The 17,571-nt window shown below is 47.9% G+C and overlaps 4 protein-coding genes across 4 annotated transcripts; 2 read left to right on the top strand and 2 right to left on the bottom strand.

Moving 5' to 3' along the window:
* Window positions 1-319: 319 nt before the first annotated feature.
* Window positions 320-1,429, top strand: N7519_009664 (casein kinase II subunit beta; the record flags this gene model as incomplete). Its single annotated transcript, XM_057296437.1, has 1 exon — window positions 320-1,429. One exon carries the CDS (start codon window positions 320-322, stop codon window positions 1,427-1,429), a length of 1,110 nt encoding a protein of 369 aa, XP_057144319.1.
* Window positions 1,430-6,448: 5,019 nt separating this feature from the next.
* On the bottom strand, window positions 6,449-7,458 carry N7519_009663 (bZIP transcription factor; the record flags this gene model as incomplete). The annotated part of the gene is made up of 2 exons (XM_057296436.1): window positions 6,449-6,595; window positions 6,670-7,458. The coding sequence occupies 2 exons, from the start codon at window positions 7,456-7,458 to the stop codon at window positions 6,449-6,451; spliced, it is 936 nt and encodes a 311-aa protein (XP_057144318.1).
* Window positions 7,459-12,287: 4,829 nt separating this feature from the next.
* N7519_009662 (branched-chain amino acid aminotransferase, cytosolic) lies at window positions 12,288-14,113 on the bottom strand (the record flags this gene model as incomplete). The annotated part of the gene is made up of 5 exons (XM_057296435.1): window positions 12,288-12,300; window positions 12,375-13,073; window positions 13,124-13,421; window positions 13,478-13,708; window positions 13,912-14,113. Coding segments are annotated over 5 exons (1,443 nt in total), but the record flags the coding sequence as incomplete, so codon positions are not given.
* Window positions 14,114-14,712: 599 nt separating this feature from the next.
* Window positions 14,713-17,476, top strand: N7519_009661 (putative protein kinase Scy1; the record flags this gene model as incomplete). Its single annotated transcript, XM_057296434.1, has 2 exons — window positions 14,713-16,150; window positions 16,203-17,476. 2 exons carry the CDS (start codon window positions 14,713-14,715, stop codon window positions 17,474-17,476), a joined length of 2,712 nt encoding a protein of 903 aa, XP_057144316.1.
* Window positions 17,477-17,571: the final 95 nt, after the last annotated feature.

Below are 17,571 nucleotides of genomic sequence, written 5' to 3'. Positions count from 1 at the left end.
TCGCACAATTCCCCCCCCCCCCGCACATTGCTATGAACGTCTAGCTTTTCGGCCCCTCCATCAACTTCAAGATCTCCTACTGTTATACTTGAAGTCTTTCGTTCTCACCTCCCAACTCCTATACCCTTCCTCGCCACGATCCAGCCCCTCCGCGTGACGAAATTGCTTCGTCTGCGCCAACATCCCCGAAGACCTCACCCCCCAGCTCGGCAACGTGTCGAGAGAGACAGGTTCGGCGTTGGCCGACGGCCTCGACAGGCTGGATTTGAGTCAACTGTCTGAATCGACCTTATCGTCATCTGTGTCCGCCTCGTTCGACATGTCGTCCTCGGAAGGAGCGCCGGAGTCCTGGATTTCCTCGTTTTGTTCGTTGATGGGCCATGAGTTTTTCGCAGAGGTGTCGGAGGACTTCATCGAGGATGATTTCAATCTGACTGGTCTCCAGTCGCAGGTGCCGATGTACAAGGAGGCACTAGAGATGATCCTCGATGTGGAGCCGGAGGATGACGAGGAAGAGGAGGAGGAAGAGGAGGAGGAGGAAGATGAAGACGATGCGCTCGGTGGTGACCAACCTGGATACAGAAGAGCAGGCGATCGGCGACACGCCCGAGTCGCAAGCGATTTGAGCGTGATCGAGAGCTCCGCCGAGCTCCTGTATGGGTTGATTCACCAACGGTATATCACTTCGCGGCCCGGCATTCAACAGATGCTCGAAAAATATGAGATGCAGCATTTCGGCACCTGTCCGCGAGTCAACTGTAACGGATGCAAAGTGCTCCCCGTGGGCCGGTCCGACACCCCTGGCCACGAAACGGTCAAGCTCTTCTGCCCCGGTTGCATGGATATTTATACACCCCCCAACAGCCGTTTCCACTCTGTTGACGGCGCCTTCTTCGGTACAACGTTCGGATGTCTATTTTTCATGACATTCCCAGATTTGGATATCGGGCCCCGCCTTGACGCGACATTGTCAATGATGTCGCCACGGAGTGCATCAACGCAGTCTCGCACTGGCTCCCTGACACGAACCCCGGCTGGTCGCCAGGCACAGTCGCCCACGCCGGAAAATCAGCCGCTGGAAATCAACGGGGTCCGGACACCCAACCTCTGTCCCGGACTCGGCAAGGGCAAGATCTATGACCCCAGGATCTACGGCTTCAAGGTCTCTGAGGTCTCGCGTGTCGGCCCGCGTATGAAATGGCTGCGCATGAAACCCAAAAACGTTATGGAGCTCGACGAGGCGTGGAATCACGAGCACGGGCTGTCTCCACAGGAAATACGCGACGATAAGGATGGCGATACCGAGATGAACGCGGAACAAGCGCAAGATGCTGTCATTGCGAACCGCAAGAAAGCTCCGATGCGGCGCCGGCGACAAAACCTTGGCGCCTTAGTCTCCACAGATCCGATGGACGTGCACGGTCGATGAAGCTGGGGAAAAAAAAGACTTGCATTCGTGGTTGTTTCCAGGATTGAGTCAACCGTGTCATGGGAAGATCTGTGCCGTGCCCTTGGCTGTTGAATGATTGGTTCAGGAATTGATGACAATGATGACAGATATTTGAGCTTGTTTTACTCGCTGCTTTGAATGGGCTATCGTTTTTCTTCTAATCTATTGGGCTTTTATTCTGTCTGCGCGCATCTTCCCTGGCCTCCTTCCATGGTCCTCTTGTTTCGAATACCAGGATCAATCCGTCTCCATTCATTGTTTTATTCTTCCTTTTTTTTTCTGTCCGTAGACTCAGCACATTACTTTTTCTCTTTTTTTTTTTAATGGAAGGTGAACTAGTACACATTGCTTTCCATACTATTCTTTCCCTTCGAATGCTTCGCACTTCCCATGTCTATAATGAGTACGGAGCAGCCCAGCATTCAAGGGCCCACCTCCACATATTGAAAGACAAATCATCATAAGAGCAACAGAGCCTCAGGTACTCCGTACTGTGTACCGCAATCTGCAAGTAGAAGCTGAGCCTCCACCTTTGAGGCTCCAACTGCAAGTGAACGTCACCCAACGGGCTCGTATACACCGGCGTCCCCGACGTAACCCAATTTATTGGAAATACTAAAGACATTCCAAATCCGATACAGCACGTTCCCGAGTCCGTTCAATCATGCGTTGGCGTTCCTTGTCCCATTCAAGACCTTAACGCATCGGCGACGCCGATGTCAAGGGTGCACCACCGATGCCCGTGCCACCTATGACAACAGTCTCGTATTAGGCCGTACCTTGCTTCCGTGCACTTCCAAGGTCCACGCGAGGTTATCAATCTGATTTATAACAATCCCTCATAATTACTCATAATTTATCATCATTGGAGAAAAAAAGTACGCATAATTTATAATCCAAATTGGTACATATCTTGTATAGTGCACCGGACTGCCGGACTGGCGGACTGGCGGAACGGCGGGTAAGCGGTCCACCTGGGAATCCCATTGAGGATTTAGCGTATCTGCGTATAACAGTTAGCGTATATGTACATGCATGCCCAATCCTGGTCAATTATTGGGGTCGGGCGCGTACGAGTTGACTTGATTTATCCTATTGGAATGCCGAGATAGTGGTGTAACGCTAGAAACTGTCACATGGGGCATATCCATGGCCAAGGGCGGTTCCTTGATGCATTGTGATTCCCAAGCATTATGGTATGGAGCTGCTATAGTGGGTCTTGAGTGCATTGTGTTGGTTTTGGTTTTGTTGGCTGAATGAGGGGGCTTTTGTATTGCCACGCTCCTCTGTTCTTTACTTTTTGTTTTGAAACCGCTATAGTGAGTTTCAGTTGTTGAACTCGGGTTCTTTGTTGTCTCTTCCTTCTAAATCTTCAGCGCTTAGATCTTGGCACCGGAGCATATCAATCTCCAGCAGTGATCTATAGTTGGTAATGGGCTATCTATTGGTTTCTTTTTTAATGTTCCATCACTTTCCAGCTAACGATTTTGACTATCCTGGCACCTATGAATCTATATTTGGGAGAATATGAGGTGATAGACAGATCAATGAACGAATGGTGAGATCTTTAACTTTAATACCCTGCATAATCTTTCTTATGTCTTGGCAGTAGATACCTTGATAGTCCTGTAAATATATGTTGGACATCCTAATATGTCAGATGCTACATATGTATATATTGAACAGGCAATATAACCATTCCTGATTTGATTTGACTATCTCATTATTACAGTGTACGGCAACTTATTATCACCTAGGTAAGGAGTAATGTCATTATGAAAGTCAAGAGAGGTCCACAAAGGACAGGAAGAGAATATGTATTTTGCTTTTCAATCCGACACCCTGTGATCCGTGGTCTAACAAAGGTGAGCCACTGGGCAACACGACTGGAGTAGCTTTCCTCTGTTAATCAAGCCATATTGACAGAAAAAGGGTTCCTTTCAGCTTCTAGGATTACAGTTCAATGGGCTTTAAAGTACGGAGTAACGTCATCCGGTTTAGAGCAGACTGGAGATAGTATTTGCTGCTTTCAAACCACTATATAAAACTCCTTCGGGACATTTGGTCCCAAAATTTGGAAATAAGTAAAATAGGAAAGGAAGAGCAAAACAAGCCTTTAATTACCATACCGAAAGCCTATTAGCACTTGAAAGAACTGTAAATAAGAATACTGGTATTTGTCCATCTACCACATTTGGGAAATATGGAAATATTGACGAGCGCACGTTCTCCCTTCGCCCGTCGGGGAGAACCCGAGCCTAAATTCTCAATCCTCCAATTAATACTCCGTCGTTTCGAAAATCCATAATTAGAGGTTCGGATGGTAGATGGTCCACGATCTTGTTACTGTGTATGCCCAATTAGTGCCACGCACTGCCAATGTGGAAATTACCCCATAACCATAATCAATTGACGATCTGGACCAACGGCCCCCAAAAAGGCCCAATCCAGAATCCAAGAAATCCATGAAACAAAACCCGTATTTATACAATACTCTGTACTGCGTACTTAAACACCAAACCCACCATGTAGGTATATGCACTCGTCGCATCGATTTCCTCATTTGTCAAGGTTAAAAATAATTCGCCCATACAAAGAACTCCCGACATACAAGATAGAAACTGAAAGACCTACCGTTCCCAATACTGCGGTCTCCCGTGCTGACTGCGGCCAGCCCCGCTGCAGAATGTGGAGTTTGACGGCGCATATCCCTTAAGGCGCCCTATGGGTCTAGACGGCGACAGGCTGGGTTTAATCGTCATTCCAACGGGATTCACGTTCGGCTTCTTGGCTGGTCACATATGTAGTGGATAGCTCTAGGAACTTTGTTCCGCTGTACTTTTTCAGTTGCATATTCCTGTTTGTTTTGATTGTTTTACTTAGATGGAGTTACTCTCGGACTGGGGTTGCCTCGCAATAGTTGATAGTATGTACTATGGATATATATTGCATCATCCTCTGTATACGAAGTACGGAGTACGGTGTCCGGAGTAGGTATTCCTTGGCGAGCATATCAAAATTGTCAATTAGCAAGCTAACCAAGGCTGAGGGACCCTTTTTTTTAATCTTTTCTCTCCGTATTCTTATTCGGGATTTCCCTCATTCCAAATTCGTTCGGCAACATTGACCGAGTTGACATTTTTGGCTTGCACCGTAGATAAGGTTGGGGGCAATGCGGGTGAATCACTGCAACATGCAACGTGCAACGTGCAAAGAGGGGAATTGGGAAGAGAAGGACGAAAATCATTTTATTATAAAACACCTTCCTTTTTGGCCAATGTTAGCTCCTTCGTTTATGCATATCTCCATATTTTTGATCCACATCAGTCAGGGATGGGGGATAGGCGGGAACACTGCAGACCAGAGCCGCCAACCCTGATAAGAAGATGCTCTCCCCAAGCTAAGCTGGGATAGGAAAATGAAGGCTATTGGCTGGCCCTCTCCCCCTCAACCCCTGCCATGTGGGTTGAGCGGGAATAAAACTACCTAAATTTAGCTGTTGTTTTTCTGTTTCAGCCCCAATCCTCTAATAGTCAGTGAACTACGGAGTACGGAGTGATACGCTAGTAGGCTATTCCCGAAATATTGAGGGTGGTTATTTTCCCATCATAGTACTCCGTACTCCATCTGATCTCCTGAGGTTCTTTGTGTTATAGCATATAGCATCCGTGCCACCGGACTTGCATAGCAATCATTGGAGGCGTCAAAGGCGGGCTATTACTCCGAGACCTTTGGGACCCAGATGTAAACTGTCTATTCTAGCCGGGCGAAACATCGCCAATCCGAAGTGGATGCGACTGTTGGGAGAAAAAAAAAAGCCAACATGCTAGGCGTCTTTTGCTTGGCTCCAGGGTGTTTCTTAGTTTGGAGGGGACCTTGGTTAATGTGTTGTCCTTTGCCAAAGTACAAATGCTAGAAAGGAGGGGGGAAAAGAGTTGAGGCGCAGCACAATTCACGGACCACCTCCGTACCTCTCTGCGCGTATAGTACAACTATGTAACCGGGATAGTGGATTCTGATGGGGCAGACGGAGGATATTGCAGATTGCATCATCCGATGAATTTATTGGAATTAACTGAAAGTGGATGCCAATTTACGAATCTTTTTTAAAGCCAATTCGAGTGTTTTGGTCGAACTGGCCCAATATACCGGGATAAAGAAGTGCTGTGTGGGGTGTGGGTATTGTCTCTTTCTGCAGGGATCGGGGGGGTTTCCCAGTAGATTGGTCCTTAGTTGACAGTGCACTTGAGTTATAATTCTTGAGTCATGTATAAAACTTGTCCGCTTTAAGAAAGTGGTGGTTTTTCATATACAATATAGTCTCGCCCTTGGATATTAGGGTTATCAAACTGGGGAACATCGGAAAAGAATACATGGTACGGAGTACGTCAATCACCGTTGAGATCTCCAGAACAGGAAATCGTTTCAGCCGTGTAAAATGTTTATGGCTAAGCTGAAATTGAAAATCCCGCATGGATTTTGGGGGCCGTGGAGTTATGCAGGTTAAGTTGATTTTGGACCAATCACTATGGGAACTTCCAAGGTTATAGGATTCTATTGTTGAGTATCCAAATTCGTCAACTGTACTCTCTGGATCTGCGTTTAATCAAAACAGAGAAAGTAATCAAACAAAAAAAGAAAGAAAACAAAATATCAAGAAGAAATAGAAAAAGAAAAAGAAAAAGAAAAGAATCCGTTCAACGTGGCTCCCTAGCTCACCCCTGTTCCCTTTAACACCACGCTACCAATAAAAAGGAGAATCAACACCAGTTATCATGCAGTTATCTCGTCACACATAATAGGGGAAAAAAGGCTGGCACAAATAAAAAGAGACAGAAAACAATAAAAAAATAAATCGAGAGTGGAGAGCCAACTCGGAGAAGGCAACAGGAAATGACCCGACGGATAGACTGGAATCCGACGTTCGGGAGATCAGGCCTGGATGGGGCGGAAATATGTACCCGCAATCCGGGCTCTCTCGCCCCCGGTCCGGTCACCTTACGGCCGTAGATCGTACTCATACAGGCCATGCATTGAACGAGGCGAGCATGGGCCTGATTCCGGTGTGAGTGGGAATGTGAAAATAGATGCCTCCGGTGACGTCGATGGTGCTCGCTGGTCCTCGTAGTATGCAAGCGATGGCATCTGGAAAAAAGAAAGGCAGGCAGATATTAGCTGACTGGTCGGCATGGTGAGTAGGCTCAGCGAGGAAAATGTACCGGAAGCGCAGAAGGCTGATGTTGAGAATGGGACTGCGCTTGAGCTTGCTGTTGGCACAGGTCGATCCCGGCCATTGTTGCGTAGCTCATGCTGAATGGACTGATCAGGTCTTCATCGTAGGCGAGTTTGCGGGATTGCATCGATGGGAGCACGGGGACCAGCGAGGGGACGGGCTCGCCATATTCGGTCTGATAGGCGACTTCACTATAGTGGCTCGGTGCGGCGTGGTAGATGGGGGATTGGGCGTAGGCAGACTGCCGGTAGGTGTCATATGACGACATGGATGGGTATGAGAAGACTGGTGGGGGCGAGGCAGAGAGCTGACGAGTGCACTGCTGGGCGAACATGGTTTGACGGTCCTCGGGGGAATAGTAGTCGTACGAGGCAGCTCGGTCTGACTGCGAGTGAGGCTTGACATCTGTGACTTTGGAGGATCGCTTTGTTCGAGTCTTGGGCGATGGCTTAGGAGACACCGGCTCTGCGTGTGATTGTTCTGGCGAAGCAGAAGTTGCAGCTCGTCTCTCGAGGTCCTCCAAGCGGCGCTTCAGTTTCTTGCCTGTTGGGTTGCGCCGAGTCAGAAATGTAGCCTCAGGATGGGATTTCTCTCTTTGTTTTTTTTCCTTACGATAGTTGCGCTGGGCGATACGATTTTGGATGCGCCGACGCTCTGCGAGGTCAGAGATCTTGGTCCAGTCCTCGTTTGGGTTGGCGTTTGGGCTGAATGCGCTGCTGTTGCTGTGACTACCACGAGAGCCTGAACGGCCATCATACGATGGAGAGCGATTCATGGTTAAAAGAGGTAAAGGCTAAGTGGAGAGAGATAAAATACAGAATAGAGAATAGAAATAGAAATGGGAATAGGTAATAGTATAGTAGATGTAGAAGTGGAAGATCAAAGTGGAGGGATGTGATAACGGGCTATGAGGCTAAAGACCCGAGACCAAGTGGATGCCAGTATATTTATATATAAGAAGAGGACTTCCAAGGTTAAGGCCATTGATCAGCTGGAATTGGTTTTTCGGGCCTTGCAGCTAAGCCCCGTCGCGATAACCAGCTCAGTCCGTGCTCGAATACCATTAGACTCGACCTGCCATGTGCACAAAGTCCCGGTTATTATTTTATTATTTTATTTCTTTTTCCTTTTCTTTTTCCCTTTTTTTTTTTTAATTAATTGCATTCAGGGATCCACGTTCAGCCTCTGGTAATACTGCAAATTGACACTCTTTGGGATTTATGAAACCTCGAAATACTCTAGTACCATAAAGTCCATTAAAACAGAACTGTCAAAACGCCTAAATACATACCTAATATAGTAAATACCTAAAACACATGAAAAAAAAACCAAGACACCAGGGCCAAAACCAAAACCAAAACTACTAAAACACCGACAGACCGGTCAGTCGCGGATCGGGGGGATCTCAGATCTAACATGTAGCACCAAAGCACCAAAGTGGTACGGCGTATGATCCAAATCCAAGACGGTAGGATGGATTATTAGATTTAGGCCGGGACACGCTAAGCAGACGTTCGCTTGGAGGGCGATCCTCATTCGACCTGACTGGCCCGAGACACGATATGTCCAGGGATGAAACGGGATGGATTTTGGGGTTACACCTTGCGTTTTACTTTTTCTTCTATATATTCTCACGTGGGTTGCTTCAATGTGCACGGTCGTTACCACGTTTTTTTATTTTATTCTGGGGGGGGGGTTTGACTTCATCTTGGCAACGGACTAAGGGGATAAAGATCTGACTCTTTGGCTGATCTTGAGGATTATTCTGGCAGTAGAGTATTGGAGAGTTTTGGAGTGATATCCAAGACTATAGACAACCTTGGAATGAGAGAACTTAGAGAAAGAAAAAAAAACAAAAAAAACAAAAGCAGTTTCTCTCTGGGAAGTCTAGGTGCCCTGGAAAAGTAGGGCCTGTATTGCCTACAAATGCTCTTTAAACTACAATTGGTTCGTTCGTATACATTTATTCACCCCTATGCCTGTACTGGAATAGAGTCACTTTCCTTCAGTGACTCTATAATTAATATCACTTTGCTTTTCTTGGCTGTCTTTGTTTTCTTTTCCTTTTCTTTTCTTTTCTCTTTTTTAATTATAACCATTATTATCTTCCTGTGATATGATCTCATTGACGCGCTACCACTGGTTGCCTGATTGGCGGCATCGAGAATACCCAATCGAGGCATATGATGCGCACTAAATCCGTACTCTCCGTACTCCGTCTCCGTACTCCGTAGGAATTAAGGCCCACTGTTTGCCTACGGAGGTATGGAGGAATTGTGTTGACTACTGTCTAGCCGGAGATACGCTCAGACCCGGATGCTTGGCAAAAATACGAAGTACATCATAAGTCCGGACAAGGGGGTTTAGAGGGAAATCCCCAAAAAAAGAGGCTCTTTTCAGGTAAGACAAACGAGGCTATGAATAGGTCTCTCCACCAATCCGGGAGTTAATAGCAGGAATGCAGTGCGTATTACTTGGCTAGTGCGTCGCCCGAAAGTGGTGATTATCTCCCTATATAGGGCTGAGCTGGCCACCTTCTTATTCCTGATCGAGTAATGTCGGAGAGGCATCCCATGACCTCAGTGACACGCTCAATGAACACAACAGCTCAGGTACCCGGTACATAGTTGTCTTCACCGCTAATGCTGTCCATGTCTCCAGTTGGAATTTTAAGAATTGCACAGCCATCCTAGCGGAAACTCTTCCTCCTGCAGGGATTATAGCCACTCACATACCATTCTCGTCCCCGGATGCTTGGATGGGTTACATTTTGAGCCTTCTAATAACAATCTAGAAGAATGTTCCTGGCGGTGGACTATCATGCAGCCCCCGACCTTGCTGTGTCCGAGATGCACCTCCCATGGCACACGCATATCTGCGGAATGCCTCGTCTTTTTCCCATTGTGTTTTACTCTCTTTTTTATTTTTATTTTTATCCTTTTTTTATTATTTATTTTTTTGGGTGTTTGGTGTCACTCAAGGAATATTAATGGCGGCAATCTCCGAGCCTCTTGCGTCGTGCTGGCACGTTGTTCTCGCTTTGGATTGTTACACCAAACGTGAAATGGACCGAGTGCGAAAGTCCATCCAAGTGCACCTGCTGGCCATCTTCATCCTATTTCGCTTCAAGTGGGTTCTTCCTAGGGACGTCGGACAAGGCGTCCAGTGCTAAAGCTGGATGCGATCAAACCCAATCTCCGAATGGGAGTCGATGGCTGCGAACCGAGCATGGTTAGAATGCCCAGCTTGTTGCTCTCTTCTAAGGGCTCAAGTCACACCAAAAAACATTCACTTAAATTCTCCAAGTTTGCGTTTTACTATATTTGTCCTATACAGGTCAACAATAAGTCCGGAAGAGAATAATTGTAAACTCTCGCCGGGGGTATCCCAAGATAAGAAGCTGGCCAGTTCCCAGGCCACACGTCCCTCCCACCAAGTCCGGTTATTTCCCGATACAATAGAATTCATAAAAGCCTTAATTGCAATCTCCCTAATAAGCCGAGCACTAAATTTAGCCTATGAGATCAAACAACCCCCATTGTTATCCATGCGGAACATCCTGAAACGCCTGTTGTGTCCCGCTGCGATTCCAATTTTTGCCTAATCTGTAGCCAGAGAGCGTACGAACTGAGCCTGAAACCTTCTCTAGTACAGAGAAGGCCTGTCTGTTATTTCATTTTGCTTTCCCCCTCGATTCACTCGCCGCGTCTGGGTTTCGCCTCATCCCACGTGGTCCACGTGCTGCATGTCGCCTATTTTACCTTGTTTTCGGTCAAGGCGCAGCTGAATATCTGCCGTTAGTCTAGGCTGTACTCCGTAATGATGTGATTCATCCACCCGAACTATCACTTCGAGATATTGATTGGGTCTTTTAACCCTTGCGAGTAGATTGGCTTGTACGTCCTAACTCTAGGATTTATCCTCAGGTAGCATATAGCATATTGGGGGGGGGGGAACATGGAATTTCGTAGAAACAGGCAGGGTTATGGCCACGGGTGGCTGACAATCGTCAGCACTATGTTCGTACAAGGTCAAGTCGGAGTCTAACTAACCTGTCCGAATCTTCATCCATGTGCTTAGGGGTAATGCGTTTTGTGGGCTGGCAGCACTATCTATGCTTGGTGCGAAATCTGACGGTCGACATTGTATGAGGGTTACATCCATCCCTGCAAGAGTGATCTAGGGTAAATATTTCTCTAAACAATGGCGTGGATAGGGTTACCTGTCTCGGGGGAAAAGAAAGGACTGTTTTCATGAAAAGTACCGTTCTTCACCGTTTAGATTTTGATCACCGTGGCTTTGGCTTCCAGTTCTGGCAATCAGCGTCCTGTATGAAGCCAGAGGCACATGATTTTTCTAACTTCGCGCCCCCCCCCCCCCCCCCAAATAGTCCATTTCTTGGACGATATTTATGTAAATGAAACACTGAATATCAAAGCCTACCAAGTAGCAACCGTAATCTGTAAGGACGCACCTAGGTGGGCGAAGAATTGACGATATGTCAGCCAAACAGACCACGACATTATATCTAGACTGTTGTCAATCTAATACCTCTAGCGGATCAATGGCCAACTCTGTCAATCGAGTGGGCCATATTTGTCCTAGTATGGTATGTAGTAGATGGCATAAGGCCTCTGCTTTTGCTACAATTTGAAGATTCTTACTTCCACTGTATCTATAAACAAATGCTGCATTGGTTCTTCTTCTTCTTTACACAGTCCATAGGCAATGTATTCTTCTTCCCCTCTCTGTCATGAGTCATCGTGTTATACGAACAACCTTGGAAGTTCCGCGCTGATATATAACTACATTTCATGGCCTACGATCAAATACATAGCTTGGCATATCTTTCGCCAAGTGTGAACCCATTGAAAATCATGCAGCGGCTAGTATGCTACGATGGCACCCATATTGTGTTTATGTGCCGAGCACTCCACCTCACTAAAGGCTGTTTTATATCCGCGATGATAAAACCAAACACCCCATCAAAGATACCTGTAATAAAGTTGAATCCTGCCTTGGATGATGGGAGCATAGGAGGTTACCATAAAGCTGGGAAATCGAAGATCAGCGAGCAAACCATTGCCCTGGAGCCGTTTCATTTTTACTACCGTCAAAGAAAGGGGCTTGTTACTCCGAGCGTTTTTCTCAATCGATATACAACGGGCATCCCAATGACGCAATGTTCGAATACTCTCTGCAAAGCCCGACTGCAAACCCCGTCGTGTGTTGCTAGTTATACTACGACTTGGGGTGAACCAGTGGAGTTATACTGACTTGACGAGGTTATATTTCTCCCCTCAGCAACTGGGGCGTGTCAATCATACAGCATGTGTTACTCGGAGTATACACTATATCTCTAACGAAATTGTACTCGACGAAAGACAGAAAATAGCAAAGGAAAATTCCCTATATAAAGCACCAAGTTCCAGATGAATATGTAAAAGACTCCCGCTGCTGCATGGTAGCTTCGGTACCTCAAATATCCAAACAACATGCAAAATGCAAAACCGACCAAGGAAATATTGCCTGAGAAAGGACTTTTAAAGCCTCTGCGGCCACACAAAGTCTGGGCACAGAAGCCCTTTATCTGACAAGTCTGTCTTAGATCACGACACTGACGGGTTGTTAGTATATCGTCATCCAGGTCCAAAAAAGAAAGAAAGAAAAAAGAACTTGATGCCAACTTACCTCCAAGGGTTCTTCTCGTCACCGTATTGGATACCCTCGATCCAGTTCTTCATCTGAAGAGCAATCTCACCAGCCTCCTCATCCTCCTTCAAACCACACTCAACCATATTACCTCTGTAACTGATGTTACGAACAGGACTGACGATGGCAGCAGTGCCAGCACCGAAAACTTCAATTAGGCGGCCCTCCTTGGATGCCTCGGCAACTTCGGACATGCGAATCTTGCGCTCGGAGATGTTCCAGCCCTTGGGGCCGAGTCTCTCACGGGCAAGAGTCAGAACGGAGTCACGAGTGACGCCCTCCAAGATGGTACCGTCAAGAGGAGCAGTGATAAGCTCCTTCTGTCCGGTCTCCTTGTTCTTTAAAGCAATGAAGAGGTTCATAGTGCCGACCTCGGTAACATATTCTTCCTCGCCGAAGAGCCACAGGTTCTGCTGGAAACCACGGGATGCGGCCTCGAGTTGAGGCAGAATACAGGGGGCATAGTTGGCTCCGAGCTTCTTGTCACCAACACCGCCGGGCCAGGCGCGGACGGCGTAGTCAGTGGCCTCCAGGGAGATGGCCTTGAAGCCAGTTGGGTAGTAAGGACCCACAGGACTGGCAATGACATACAGGAGGGCGGATCCTGGGGGGCCAACTCCCAGGGTCTTCTGAGTACCAATCATGGTAGGGCGCAGGTACAAGGAGTAGCCGCGGGCACTGTGGAGGTTAGCAAGGATGTCCATTTGATGTACACAAGATATACTCACTCTGGGATGAACCGACTCTCGAGCTTCACAAATTCTCCAATAATCTTTGTCAGTGCATCGCCGTCCACTGTAGGAAGAGCAATGCGCGCAGAAGACTTGTTTAGACGTTCCATGTTCTTATTGGGGCGGAACAGACGGATGCCGCCGGTGCTGTCCTTGTACGCCTTCATGCCTTCAAAACATTCAAACGCATAGTGGAACACACAGGTCGCAGGATCCAAGCTGAGATTCTGGTAGGGGACAATGCGAGGTGCGTGCCATCCGTCGGTAGCTGTCCACTCCACGGAGAGCATATGATCTACAATTGCTTCCAGTCAGTGCCCGAAAGACAATAAAGCGCAGAAATTCCCTTACCTGTGAAGTACTTGCCAAAGACAAGATCCTTGGAGTCCATAGGCTCCTTCGGTGTGGTGGTCTTGGTGATAGTCAATTTCGAAGCGTCAAGACCTGGGAGCTGGGAGGCAGCCGCCGTGGAGGCGCTGAAAGCTCTCTGCCATGTCCAGCTGGCAGCAATGTTCTGTGATGAGAGGACGCGGGCATTGCAAGCCCGGTCAGTGCCTGTCGGCGAGCCAATTGGTGGAGCGACTTCATGACTGTGGTGGTGTTAGGACTAATCCAAAGGGCCAGCCAGGGGTATAGAGTGGAGAGTGTGTCAATTGAGTCAGTGGAAGTATAAACGTACTGAGATCGACGAGGTCAACGGGGATTTATATCACAACTACAACAGAAAGATGACTCCGCACTAGAACTGTAATATCTCTGCGGAGCTCGACAACAACTCCGATGACTCGGAAGCCCCAGATGTGAAGTTCTGCCACCGCCCTCCTGATAAAGAATGTCGTTGCCGTTTTGGCCAATCAGTGATTGCAAATTAGAGTTGTACCGCCGACTTCGGCTCCATTCGGCTTCCTGCGGTTTGTATCGGTTGCCTGAGCTTTTCAGTAGGGCTGGGGGCCTGAGGCACCCGCCCAGAGTCCATGGCAGAGCTCGATCTATATGACCTCAGAAGGGCACCTAGTTCCACGGGAGGACCTCTCGAAGCTACTTCGTAATACCGGAAGGTTGTGGCACAAGCACTAGGTTGTGTGGATTGATCTGCGCCATCGTAAGACTTCAGAGGTCTGATCCATTCAATTCAAGATTAATTATATTCAAGATGGCACAAAATGTCTTTTTGAGTGTCTTTCAAACGGATTTGACTATCGCGAGAGAGCACAACCTGTTGCGTCGGCGATGAAAACCTTAATGCCTGAGGCAATAAAATACGTATTGATACAATCACGTGATGGTCCGATAGGGAGAGTAGTTGTTATCGAGGATCAACCTGAGGTCGTGTTGCGCGGGATTATTGACCAAGCATGCAACCCGTGGATAATAATTTTTCTCAGCCTTTGAGGTAGTGCTTCTGACTCTGTTAGCCATCAAATTCCAACCTCGACTCACCTCTCATTGATACTCTAAGTTCCACTGTGTTGTTGAAAATAAACATGTCTTGTGCTGGCTACACCGTGACGACACTGTGAAACGAACGACTCCCTTCATTCCGTCGACTATCGCGCCGACCAATTCTCGTCTGCGGCCTCATCACCATGTTTTCATCTGCGCTCAAGTCTTTCAGTTCCAATATTTCCGCCAATTACCAAATCTCACCTAACCCCACCGTGTACTCCGGCCCCTGGAAAATCCACGATGCAAAGAAAAAGTCCACGGGAACGGCGGCGTCGGTGTTTATCTTTGACCGCAAGTCTCTAGAGACACGCTCTAGTGGATTTGGGAGGAGTTCTGGGTCCTCCAAGAAGCTACAAGACGACGTGATCGAGCGACTTAAGCGCGAAGCAAGCAATCTCGCACGCCTACGGCACCCATCCGTTCTTCAGGTGCTCGAGCCTGTGGAGGAAACGCGTAATGGTGGTCTCATGTTTGCCACGGAACACATCACCGCCTCGCTTTCCGGGCTGCTGCTAGAAAAAGACGACCAAGAGAATACTACACGCGCTGGTTCGCGAAGCAGCCGGTATGTGGTTGAAGAGGCTGATGGGACTCGGAGAAGAAGAGAGTTGGAGATTGATGAGTTGGAAATCCAAAAGGGACTTTTGCAAGTTGCTAAGGGTCTTGAATTTCTCCACGAGTCTGCGGGCTTAGTGCATGGAAACCTGAATCCGGAGGCCATCTATATCAATGCCAAATCAGATTGGAAGATCTCTGGTCTGGGATTTGCGGGGCCTCCAGATTCTTCTGAAAGTCGTTCATCGCTGCCGCCATTGGCTGTGTCTGAGGTTCTCTATCAAGAACCAAGGCTTCCTGCTTCAGTACAATTGAGCCTTGACTACACGTCGCCAGACTTTGCCCTGGACTCCAATGTATCGTCGGCTGCCGATCTTTTTTCTTTGGGTCTCGTCATCGTCGCTCTGTACAACTCTCCGCATGCCTCTCCTCTACAAACGAACGCAAGCTTGTCCACATATAAGAAACTGCTGAGCTCTCCGTCTTCCACTCCATCACAGAGCAATAATTTCCTCTGTTCGAAGCCTATCCCCAAGGATCTAGTTTCCCATGTCCTACCGAGGCTTATTACAAGAAGACCTGCCCAACGCATGAATGCTCGAGAGTTCCAGCAATCACAGTACTTTGACAATGTGTTGGTTTCCACTATTCGCTTCCTGGAATCTTTGCCAGCAAAGAATCCTAATGAAAAGTCTCAATTCTTGCGTGGCTTACAACGGGTACTACCTGAGTTCCCTGTTTCTGTCTTAGAGAGAAAGCTATTGGGGGCTTTGATGGACGAATTGAAGGATCGGGAACTGCTTGCGCTGATATTGCAAAACGTGTTTGGTATTCTCCAGCGGATTCCCAACGGACGCCGTGTACTCCCTGAGAAAATCATCCCTCGTCTGAAGGAAGTCTTTGGAACTGGTTCGGGCAAAGGGCCTGCCGAACGAGACTCAAAGAAAGATGCCGGTCTCATGGTCGTGCTTGATAACATGCAGCTGATTGCTGATAATTGTTCAGGGATGGAGTTTAAAGATGGTGGGTTTTGTCAATGGAAACCTTTAGGCCTACATCTGACATTTCTTTTTAGATATTCTACCGCTGATTCGGCTCGGGCTGGATTCGCCCACTCACTCCTTGGTGGATGCTTCCCTCAAATGCCTCCCTGTGATGCTCCCAGTTCTTGACTTTAGTACAGTCAAGAATGAGGTATTCCCTCCCATTGCTGCTACTTTCAGCCGCACTAGCAGCCTTGCTATCAAGGTTCGTAGTCTGGAGGCTTTTAGTGTGCTTTGCGGAGCCTCTGCAGAAGTTTCTGACGGGCTTGACGATGATTTGTCCGGAATCCAGGCGACTAAGCCAAAACCAGCCAAATCCTCGATATTGGACAAGTATACTATTCAAGAAAAGCTCGTCCCGTCTCTCAAGGCGATCAAAACGAAAGAGCCATCGGTGATGATGGCATCGTTGAAGGTGTTTCGTCAAGTTGGGACCGTCGCAGACTCCGAATTCCTGGCTTTGGAAGTTCTGCCGGTTCTCTGGAGTTTCAGTCTCGGGCCACTGTTGAGCCTTAAACAGTTCAATGCCTTTATGGCTCTGATAAAAACTCTTTCAACGAGGATTGAACAGGAACAAAGCAAAAAGCTGCAAGAGCTATCCTCTGGCGCTGGACCGTCCGGCTTCCAGAATGGCGCCGACGAATTTTCGCAGTCCGTCACAGGCCTCAGTTCGCCCGATGCGGACGGCGGTGCTGGCAGTTTCGAGCGCCTTGTTCTTGGGAAGAAGGCATCTCCTGCGAATGGCCAGAGTATAGATATGTGGGGTAGTATGGAGCCAGCCAAGCCAGCCACACCAGCGGTTCCGAGCATGTCACCTTCATTCTCTTGGTCTTCAAACAATGCAGGCACGGCACACCAAGCGAATGCCTTAAGCCAGCAGTCCAATATTGGCTTCCGTTCCATCACTCCAGATCAGAAACTGGGCTCTTTCCCGTCTCTTACTCCTGCTCGGCAAGCTTCACCAGTTGCTCAAGTCTTCCCTACTATGCAACCCTCATCTTCTACCTGGGGAGCCCCAGCGAATCCCAATGTTCGATCCCACACCGGCCCACCAGGTCAGTCTTTGGGGTCCATGCCGACTATGACACCCTCGAATCATATGTCCGGGCCAACGGCGCAACCGACACCCAACTACTCCTCATTCTCGATCCCCCCTCCTCCTGCAGGAAACATGGTGACCAATAGCACTATGAGACCACCTCCGATGAACACAGCCAACAGGTTAACATCTTTCCAAGGCACAGCTGCGACACCGCAACAGGGAACCCAAAAGCAAGGGTTGGACAAGTATGAGAGTCTGATATAAGGACAATTCTTGTTATTTTCGGCTGATACCCCTTTTTTATTGCCTGTTATTGCTATTTCTATTATTGCACATACCCGGTATAGTAAATAGTCACT

Source organism: Penicillium mononematosum, assembly GCF_028829835.1.
Source record: "Penicillium mononematosum strain IBT 11891 chromosome Unknown utg000005l:1.0-9366267.0:1.0-9372171.0, whole genome shotgun sequence".
Lineage (NCBI taxonomy): Eukaryota > Fungi > Ascomycota > Eurotiomycetes > Eurotiales > Aspergillaceae > Penicillium > Penicillium mononematosum.
The sequence above is the reverse complement of the archived record's forward strand: the minus strand, read 5'-3'. Positions and strand labels throughout refer to the sequence as shown.